The sequence below is a fragment of the Oryzias latipes genome, chromosome 3 (genome assembly GCF_002234675.1).
Source record: "Oryzias latipes chromosome 3, ASM223467v1".
NCBI classification, from domain to species: domain Eukaryota; kingdom Metazoa; phylum Chordata; class Actinopteri; order Beloniformes; family Adrianichthyidae; genus Oryzias; species Oryzias latipes.
The window spans coordinates 37,030,113-37,040,957 of NC_019861.2; the positions used below are offsets into that span (position 1 = coordinate 37,030,113).

General features: G+C 45.6%; 1 protein-coding gene across 1 annotated transcript; it reads right to left on the reverse strand.

Annotated features, from left to right (window-relative positions):
* Positions 1-6,069: 6,069 nt before the first annotated feature.
* On the reverse strand, positions 6,070-8,907 carry LOC101164027 (aerolysin-like protein). The gene is made up of 2 exons (XM_004085069.4): positions 8,771-8,907; positions 6,070-7,686 (listed from the first exon to the last, which is right to left on the reverse strand). Exon 2 carries the CDS (start codon positions 7,670-7,672, stop codon positions 6,722-6,724), a length of 951 nt encoding a protein of 316 aa, XP_004085117.1. The 5' UTR covers positions 7,673-7,686; positions 8,771-8,907; the 3' UTR covers positions 6,070-6,721.
* Between the last annotated feature and the right edge of the window lie 1,938 nt (positions 8,908-10,845).

Below are 10,845 nucleotides of genomic sequence, written 5' to 3' on the forward strand. Positions count from 1 at the left end.
TAATTTGCAGTGAGAGTAGAGAGCAGGTGGAGGAACAGCTAGAGAGGTGGAGGTTTGCTCTGGAAAGAAGAGGCATGAAGGTCAGTCGTAGTAAGACAGAATACATGTGTCTGAACGAGAGGGATCAAGGTAGAAGCGTTAGGTTACAGGGGGCTGAGGTGAAGAAGGTGCAGGAGTTTAAGTACTTGGGGTCAACAGTTCAGTGTGATGGGGAGTGTGGAAAAGAGGTGAAGAGGCGAGTGCAGGCAGGTTGGAGCGGTTGGAGGAAAGTGTCAGGAGTGTTGTGTGACAGAAGAGTGCCAGCAAGACTCAAAGGAAAGGTGTACAAGACAGTGGTGAGACCAGCTCTGCTCTATGGGTTAGAGACGGTAGCAGTGAGACAGAGACAAGAGGCTGAGATGGAGGTAGCAGAGATGAAGATGTTGAGGTTCTCCTTAGGAGTGACCAGGTTAGACAGGATAAGGAACGAGTACATCAGAGGGACGGCTCATGTTGCCTGTGTTAGCGACAAAGTCAGAGAAGCCAGACTGAGATGGTTTGGACATGTTCAGAGGAGGGATAGTGGATATATTGGTAGAAGGATGTTGGAGATGGAGCTGCCTGGCAGGAGGGCAAGAGGACGGCCAAAGAGGAGATACATGGATGTCTTAACAGAGGACATGAAGTTGGCTAATGTTAGGGTAGAAGATGTCCATGATAGAGTGAGGTGGAAAAGGATGATTCGCTGTGGCGACCCCTGATGGGAAAAGCCGAAAGAGAAAGAAAGAATGCTGTGGAGGAAATCACAAACGCTCTGGATGAAAAGAAATATGCAGCTGGGACAGCTGTTTGACCACCGGGGGACAGTCTATCAGCTGTCCCCAACTTACCCCCTTCCTCATATAACCTCATAATAGGGTGAGGGGGTGGGGGGCTTAGCCTGCGATGAGCCTTGGGGGGGGTTTACTAGGCAGTGGCCCCCCTCCTATGGTTGCCGTATGGAGTGGGCCCCCCCTCTTTCGGTTTTATTTGCACCTTAGACATGTAGGGCCCTTGGTAGGGGGGGTGCTTGGACATCACTGCCAGCAAGCAGCGGATGTCCTCCTAGCACCCTACCCGCCAATTTTAACCGCACCTTAGACATTTAGGGCCCCTTGGTGGGGAGGGTGAGGGGACGTCACTGTGAGTAATCAGGAGATGTCCCCTTAGTGCCCTACCCGCCAATTTTAACTGCACCCCCCTTAGTACACACACCCCTCCCCCCTCAATATATACATCGCAACATAAACACACACACATGCACACACACACCCTCTCAAACACACATACACGCACACACATTTTGCAAGGAAGGTGGGACCTGGGTCCATCTGTCCCCTGCCTCTTCCCTGGTGGGGGGTGCGGGCCCCCTTTGCAACGGCGGCCGTGTCCCCGGGGTGCCGGCTTCCGGGGCCCGGCGGTGCTCTCTCCGCGCGGTGGGGGAGTTCACATTACATCTGAGCCGGGGGTGCCTGGTCCCTGGGGGGTGGGTTCTGGTCCCTGCTCCTGAGTGCTGGGCCCCGCCAAATTTCCAACTGTGGCCGAGCCTGGTCGGGCCATATTTATAACACCCCTTGTGGGCCCTCTTTTTTTTCCCCGGGGTTCCCCCTTCCTGGGCGGGGGCGGCGGGCCCCCTGCCTCGCTCCTCCCTGGACCAACCGTGGGCCGGGCGGATGGCTGCCTGGAGTGCGGAGCGGGTCTCCCTTGGGGGGTCCTGGCTCGTACCTGGGGTTGGGGCGGGGGGATGCCCGGAACTCCTGGGTGGTGGTGGGGTGCTCGTTTGGGGCTGTGGGCGTCCTTCTCCGGTGGGGCTCTGCGTTGGGTTCTCCCGGCGCGGCGGGGGGGCTGCTCTCCTGGTTGGGCTGGGGCAGCGCTCTCTTTCCCTCCATGCTTCCCTGGCCTCTGGCTCTGGGGGCCTTGCGGCGGCCCTGCTGGCCCTGGCCTGGGTGGCGGGCTTGGTCGCCCGGGCGGCGGTTGTTCCCTGCCGGTTCCCGTGTGGAGTTGGGGGGATTCCGGCTGCCGCTGCTTCTGCGGTGGGGGTATTGGGGTGGGGATGGCTGGGCACTCTCCCTCCTTCTTTTCACGTTCCACCATCCATTTTAGAAGAACATAAACACTCACCTGAGCACAGGTGTTAGCTCACCTTTGCACTAATAGCTTGCATGACTGAATGACTGAAATATTTCACACTAGTTGGTTTTAAGGCATAAGTATGCGTGTGTGAACACTATCTGTTTTGTGTACATGTCGACAGGTGGACATTTTTGCAGCTAGCAGGTGTGTTTATAACATTTGAGTGTGTGTGGACGGGCCCCGCCCTTTTTGTACTGCATTTGAACCTTACCATAATGACTAACAACCAGTAAACTTGTTGCTGTATGCTGCTTCATGGTCTTATCCCCCTTCCCCTCCTATTATCACCCCCTACCCCCCCTCTCTCTAGCGTCCCTCTCTCTTCTTCCCCTCTTTCCTTTTCCGTCCGGTCCAACACCAAAGATTTTCAGACATGATGGAAATTCATAAAGTTTGGCCTCAATTACAAAAGGGTTTTATTCAGACATACCTTTGGTTTGTCTGAAGATTAATAACCCCTCTTGTTAAAGCAAAATATGTCCAACACAAGAGGCCCTCAGCTCTCATCTGTCTGCCCAGCTGTTGGACAGGACAAGTTAAAAAAAAAAAAAAAAGAAATATGCAGCTGGAATTTTCATTGACTTAAAAAAAGCATTTGACTCTCAATCATGACATCCTTCTTGACAAACTGGAAGTGTATGTGAAAAGAGGACTAGCGCTAACTTGGGTCAAAAGCTATTTAAGGGGAAGAAAACAATTTGTTAAGTTTGAATTTACATCAGAAACCAAAGAGATATGTTGTGGTGTCCCACAAGGATCAATTCTGGGCCCGCTGCTATTCAATATTTACATAAATGATATATTCAATGTTTCAAAACTTATGAAACTCATATTATTTACTGATGACACAAATATATTCTATTCTAAAGAAAATCATAGGGAACTTATCAAGGTGGTGAACACAGAGTTAAGCAAAATAAAACTATGGATGGATTACAACAAGTTATCTTTGAACCTAGATAAAACCAAAGTGTTTTTTGGAAACTACAACGCAAATAAAGAGCTTTCAATTAAAATAAATATTGTCTCAATTGAAAATGTTAGAGAAATCAAATTCTTAGGGGTTTTTATCGATGACAAACTAAGTTGGAAGCAACACATCAGACACATACAAACTAAAGTCTCAAAAAGTATTTCAATCATTAATAAATATTAAAATATATTAGAATACAACAGTAGATATTTATTGTACTGCTCCTTAATATTACCACATTTCACCTACTGTATAGAAATTCGGGGAAGTAATTATAAGAGTTAACTACATCCTTCATTTTAACTTCAAAAATGAACCATCAGAATTGTACATAAAACTGGATATCTTGTTCATATAAACAATTTATTTTATCAATCCAGACTTTTACAACTATATGACCTTGTTGATTTTACAACCAATTTACAATCATTGCTAGGCACTGGATTTTGTTACTTGAAAAGAATCTATCGCATCAGAATGATATAATAAATGAACTCTGTAGGGGTGGGATTGTTTAAGTTTGTTTGAGTTTGCTTCTTCCCACTCCTTTTTAAGCAATAAATCAAGCTCTACTTATACCTTAGTTAATGATCAAATCAATAAATCACATCAAGTCGAATCAAACCAAATATGGTATAAATAAATAACGGGATATAAATGCTTTTACTCTTAAAAGGGGCAGGAGACCCACCTGGACCTCAGAGAAGAAACACTGACACACCCTTAGACTACTCCCTCTCACCTGTGCACTTAGCTGATGGTCACAGTTGATGATAGGCAGCTCAGGTGGGGGGGGGGGGTGTTTACCTGATAACTACCGATCACCTCTGTGATCGAGTCACTCTCAGGTAGTTTTTATGGTCTAAAACTAAGTAGTAGTTAGAAAGATTATTCAAAAGTCCCAGTGCATTATGGAGTTTGTAGTTTTAATGTTTGTGTTGCTTTGATTGCTGAGCTTTCTGAATCATTGAATCTGAAACTCTGACCTGTAGACCAGCGCCTGGTAAGGCGTAAGATCACCAAAACCTCAGGGTCCAGAGGGAACCAAAGACAACCAGACAGACACTTGTTTTCTTATTGGAAGGCAAAAATTTATTGCAGACGATAGCAAAAGCAGCTAGCTCCAGCACAGCACTTAGCAGTAGAAACGTCCGCTGGTTAAAGATCACAGATTAGAACAAGGATAAGAACAATGATTACATGACACTTCCAAAGAAGACATTGCCTGTTGTGGGCCAATGGGTCAATCCTCTAAAGACTATGGAAGACATAGTAGACCACACTGTGAACATTGGGTCTCTAGAGACAGTGATCTACACACAAAGCCCAGGACAGGTAAAGTCCAGCAGTAATTATCACAAAGGTCACAGAGACAGTTTGGGTTGTTACAAGGTTATGATATAGTGCAGGGGTGTCAAACTCATTTTGGTTTGGGGGTAACATTCAAGGTGTCTGATCCTAAGTGGGCCGGAGCAGTAACATAAAAGCATATAATAAACTCAAGAGGAGCTAAGGAAAAATATGAAACACCTGCCTAAAATGTAAATGTGCAAATCAATGAATAATTAAACTAAATAAAACTTGCAAACATTTGTGAACATAACAAGAATTTGGAGTTAACCTCCTTTCTCTCCGAAAACTTCAGCCAGCCATCAATATCAGGATTCAGATCCTGTGCAGAAACGTATTTACTGTCATTCCAGTGAGCAAAACACAATGAAATGTTTAAGAATTTTTTCCTGGATTCTGCCTCAATTTTGTGGCAACACCTGCCTTCTTCCTGAGCTTTGATGGGCGCCATCAATGACCAAATTCACGTCACGTGACCAGTTCACTCCAACATAGTCCAGCACAGTAACTAGAGAGCTGACTATGTCATCAGCTATTGTTGTGTCCATCAACTCAAGAAACTCCGCTATGACGGTCTCTTCAGCACCTCTACGAAATATGCACACACTCAAAAAAATGATTCAAGCCCCTCTTTCATGTAACACAATAAAATTATGTTTGTTTTATTTAAAAATATTTATTTTAAAAGAATGTATCTACATTTAATTGACCTAACACAAAATGTATTAATAGTTTACCCTATAACTCCAGTAATCCAAAATAATTGAGTTCAAGTAAGGGGCATGCTGATGAATGCTGTTTTCCTGTTTCTCTTTATGCTTTTTGCCGTCTCACGGCTACAATTTTTCACCTATTTTAACCATTGAACTATTAAAATGTTCAACTCCTTCATCTAATGTAATGCCTGGTATGACTATTAGTCCTTCAAATCCTTCGACTTTTCACAAGTGGAAACTTTAGTTCGTTTTTTCCACATAAAAACGAAACTGTGGCATGAAATCGTTTCAACTCGGCTTCTCCCAATAAGACGATACACGAAGAGCCTCATTTATGGAAATGATGAATCTATTTCTTCATACCGGCAGACTCATTTCATCACTGGAGTGTTAGCTCAGCGGCTTAGTTAGCGGGTTTATAAAACAGAGGTTCTGAGTTCAAATCTGGCTTCAGACCTCTGTTGCATGATTTTTTTTCCTTTGACTTTCTTGATAAAATTGAGTTCGACTAACTCGATTATATTTCGTTACATGGAAGAATTTTCTTTGAGGTGGGGTTACTCATATTTATTGGATAGAAATCCTGCCCACAATTAAATTGAGTTCATCCAATGAGTTATTTTTTTGAGTGCAGTTGTGTATCTATGCTTTCATTAATAGTGTCCGAAAATAAAATAAATGACTGGATTCCTTATTATGGCGTCTAAGTCTCTAAGATGTTGTATCTGTAATAATAATCCTTGCCAGACTGTTTTTTGGGAACAGTCTGGCAGGTTCACCATCTGAAAATGGTTTGGATGTTTGCTCCAACTTATCTGCAATCAGGTGTCTGTCACTGCTCCATCACTGACGTCACGCTGCAGTAAATGCAGAGGGTTGTTTTTTTCAGTCCAGCTTTAAGTTGGTAAATCCTCTCTTTTCTTAACTGCAAATGGTGAAACTGTCCTTATTATCTCATTGTCTCACAGTGGTGCTGAAAATTATATTCTTTGAGCACTGCCAACTGTTGATGAAATAACAAGCGCACCGGTTTTGCATTCAACTCCGCAAACAAATAAAACTTTGTCCATTTTTCCTGGAAAGCTCAGGACTTCATTTCAACCCTTTTTTTTCCTTTTTTTCTTTTTGACAACATCTTGGTCATTAGGGTGTCACTACTGATCATTCTTATAACAATGTAACAGCAATGGCGCTTGTGGGGAACCAAACTACATCTTATTCAGACAAGGAGCCGTTAGGTTTCCCTTTTGGCAGGTGCAAAGACATGATTTTTCACCTGTTTTGAGCATTTTGGTTATTTCTTTAAAAAATCATAACTTGCCACAGGAATGGACTATAAACGTGCTTGTTTTTTAAACATTCTTATAATTTTTACTCTTCATGACTGGACTTCATGATTGAACCATCTGATGGGCCGTATCCGGCCCGCGGGCCGTATGTTTGACACCCCTGATATAGTGTGTACAGGTGAGGACAGAAAATGCCTGAATGGGGAAAGGAAGTTAACACGAGGAGCTGGCCTCGGTAGGATTCACTTTTCTGTCACAATGGTTTTAGCGTTGGTGTAGGTGACGCCTTTGTAGATCCCGCTGGTGTTGAACTTGAGGGTTTTCCCGTTGGAGCAGGTTATCTTCTCCTTTGCCATGTAAGGGAGATCCACAGTGGCTCTGCCAATGGTGACTTTCACATCCACCGTCTTCCCAGGAGGAACATTGACCGGGAAGGTGTACGTCTCCTTCCTCTCATCAGTGTTCTCTAGACCGTAGGAGCTTTCTGTACTGACAGTGAAGCTGAAGCCAGTAGTCGCTTCGACCACCTCTGGTATCCCTGCCTTGACCTCAAATTTGAAGGTCGCTTCCATTTTGTTTGACACGGACCAGGAGGATTTCTTGGTGATGGTTTTACTGGATTCAACTGTGTAGGACTGAGCCACGCCAGTGTTATTGGTGTAAGTGACAGACTTGATCTCCTCTGTGGCCACCTGAGGGATCACCTGGTGGAGGGTGGGGTAGTAAATGTTGATCAGCTCGGTTGACTGGATGGTGTTGATGAATGCAAACCCCAGACTATCTATGTCATGACCACACCTTCCTAGAACTCCCAAACAAATTCCAGACCCAACAGGAATGGGGTACTCTTTTTTCTCTTGTTTCAGATCCCATTTGGTCATCTTTGGGAAGAATTCCTGGGATGCTGGGGTCCTGATCCTGATGGCGCCTAGGCGAGTTCCATCATTATTGCCCCACAGGGAGAGCGACTTAATCTGCTCACCATCCTGAAATTCCAACTCTGAAAATCCTCCTTCAGGCTTTCCAAACTGCTGGACCTGATCATCGGTCAGCCAAACCTTGATGCCCCTCACCTGCCACACTCCCACCCACACACACAGCTTCTTTAGCGTGGCCCCGTTGCTTTCCCCGGTGAAAGTAAAAGAACCACCGCCGCGTTCCCCAATAACAAGCACAGGTGCTAGGTAAGACATCTTTGTGGTAGTAACTGCAAGAGAAACAAGAACAACCTCCATTTCAGTCACAGACACTCAAGGTTCAGCAACAATTGAAGAGATTTCAGTGTAACAGACTGGTGCAATGAAGACTCTGAAGTCACAGGAACTGCTAAGTCAGCAACACTTTAAGTGTCTGGACTTATCTGTTATGCCCTTTTTCTGTCTAAGGGCATCTAGAGGAACATGACCTCCACTAACCTCCCTAGTCTAACATAAACAGAAGAAAACATAAAAGAAAATGAAAATAGCAGTTCACCCCTAAAGCTTCCCTTTAAAGTAGGAATCACACTCAACTGGGCACACTGGGCGGCAGTGGCTCAGGAGGTTGACCAGGTCATCCAATGATCTAGGGGTCGGCAGACTGATCCTTGCGTCCCCAATCAACTGTTCTTGTATCCTTGGCACTTCATCCTCTCTGTCTCCAGTGTGACTCCACTGGTTTGTGCGTATGAATGTCCCGGTGATGGTAAGAGGGGCCGTAGGCCCAAACCGGCAGCCACGCCTCTGTCAGTCTGCCCCAGGGCAGCTGTGGCTACAACAGTAGTTACCATCACCAAGTATGAATGAGGGGTGAATGAATAATGGACACACTGTAAGAACTTTGAGCGTCTGGAAAAGTGCAGATAAATCTCATCCATTATTATTATTATCATCAATTGACTACACATAGTGGGAATGAACACAAAACACTGCAAAGAGCACTACAAGGTAAAACACACAAGTCAGCTCAACACAGGCATGGAGAGGAGAACTGAGCTGGAGACAGGTCGCAACACATCTGCATTCTCTGGCCTCCAGGTGAAAATGTTCAGAGACAGACACACAAAGAAAAAACAAGGTCCCACTCTGACAGAAAGAAAGAAGACAAAACACAGAACAAAAAGAAAAATTATAACTTAATGTGTCCACAGCCATTACAACGTCTTAAACTACAGACCATAAACAGACAATCACACCAAAGCACAAATCTTTTTCCTGATATAAAATCTAAACTTTCCTCCAGACATCCAATCTGGTGATTTAAAGACAAACTTCTTACTGTGGGATTCCATCCCAGGTTCTTACAATACTCACAGCAAAGTTAGACCTTTGATTGGACCTTGGGTTTTGGTTCTGGGCGGTGTGGCTCCCTCCTCAGTGCTGCTCAGACTGAAGCTGCTCTCTCTTATATAGACCTGAGGGTGGGGCCCAGGATGCTCGGCCTCTCCTCCAGCTGTGGATTTTTCCAGCGTGACCTCCTCAGGTTCTGTTCAACCTGAAACCTGAAGAGAAAGACACTCAAGGTCAGATTCAAACCCGCACATTAATGAAGAAGACACCCCAAGTCAGATCCAAAACCAACGAGAAAGACACTCAAGGTCAGATCCAAACCCCAAAACCAACGAGGATGACACCCCAGATCAAAACCCTAAAAATGACAAGAAAGACACCCTAGCTAAGATCTGAACCCTCCCAAAACGGACGAGGAGTCATTACCTCTTAAGTGTTGCAGTTCGGATCTGACCTGGGGTCCCCTCCTTCTTCAGTTTTGACGAGGGACACAAGGTTTTTTTATAGGTTTTTTTAAAGAAAAGTAAACCAGTGGTGAAAAAAACCCCAGAAAGATTAGGATCTCTCACATGAATAAACAAGGTTCTTCACTGTTTCTATACCATCACAGCAGAAGGTCCATGTGTTTGTGTCAATATTGGATTCATCATGAAGAGAATCGTTGGACAGATACGATTTTGAAGTGATTTTCTTTTTCTTTTGTGGGGAATTGGAAATTAAGTTTCTTTTGTCAAAAAAATTTGATTGTACTCTCTAAAATTGTCATAATTTTGATCTTTCTTTTTATTTAAAATGTGAAAAAATGTTGGGTAAAATGACCAGAAAAGAGAGTTTGTTGGCTGAACTGAAAAACCTAAGGGTGTTTCTCCAATCCCAGAGACAACCTGCAACAGATGTGAGTAACTCTCCACGCTCAGCTTGGAGTGAGGCCTCCTTGTTGCCGCTCCCAGCACCAGTGCCCCCACACTGTCGAGAAGATAGCAATGAAGTTGACAGGGACACGACTGCTGTACCCTCCATGGTGCAGCCACCACCCTTCCGTTGGAAGGAGCCCAAGATGCTACCACATCAGCCTGAGGAAGACATTAAAAACATTTTCCTCCGTTTTAAGAGGATTGCAAAGACTTGAGGATGGGCGTACACTGGATGGGCAAACAGACTTGTACCTTTGTTAACTGGAAAGGCTCTAGCAGTCTACTCAGCGATGGATGAGGATCTCTCAGACTCCTATCCTAATATCAAGGAGACTTTATTGGCCAAATTTAATGATTCAGCGGGGCCTGTCCACACACACACTCAAATGAATGTTATAAACATACCTGTAGGCTGCAAAAATGTCCACATGTAAACATGTACACCATACAGATAGTGTTCACACATGCATACTTATGCCTTCAGACCAACTAATGTGAGATATTTTATTCAATCACGCAAACTATTAGTGCAAAGGTGAGCAAACACTTGTGCTTATGTGAGTGTTTATGTTCTTCTAAAATGGATGGTGGAATGTGAAAAGAAGGAGGGAGAGTGCCCAGCCATCCCCACACCAAGACCCCACCGCAGTAGTCGCGGCAGCCAAAACCCCCAAGCCCTCACGGCAACAGGCAGAGAACAACTGCTCCCCTGGGCGATCACATCCGCCACCCAGGCGAGGGCCAGCAGGACCGCCACGGGGGCCCCCAGAGCCAGAGAGCAGGGTGGCATGGGGGGGACAGAGAGTGCAGCCCCGGCCCAACCAGGAGAGCAGCCCCTCCACAGCGCTGGGAGGGTCCAATGCAGGGCCCCACCCGAGAAGAGTGCCCACAGCCCCAGATGAGCACTTCATCACCACAGTTCTGGGCATCCCCGCCCTAACTCCAGGTACGAGGCAGAACCCCCCAAGGGAGACCCACTCCAGGTTAGTCCAGGAAGGAGCAAGGCAGGGGCCAGCCGCCCCCGCCCAGGAGGAGGCACCCCGGAGAAAAGGGGGCCCACAAGGGGTGGTGTAAACATGACCCGACCAGGCTTGGCCACAGTTGGAAATTTAGTGAGGGCCAGTGCTCATGGGCCAGGACCCACACCACAGGGACATGGACACCCCCGCCTCAGGTGTGATATGA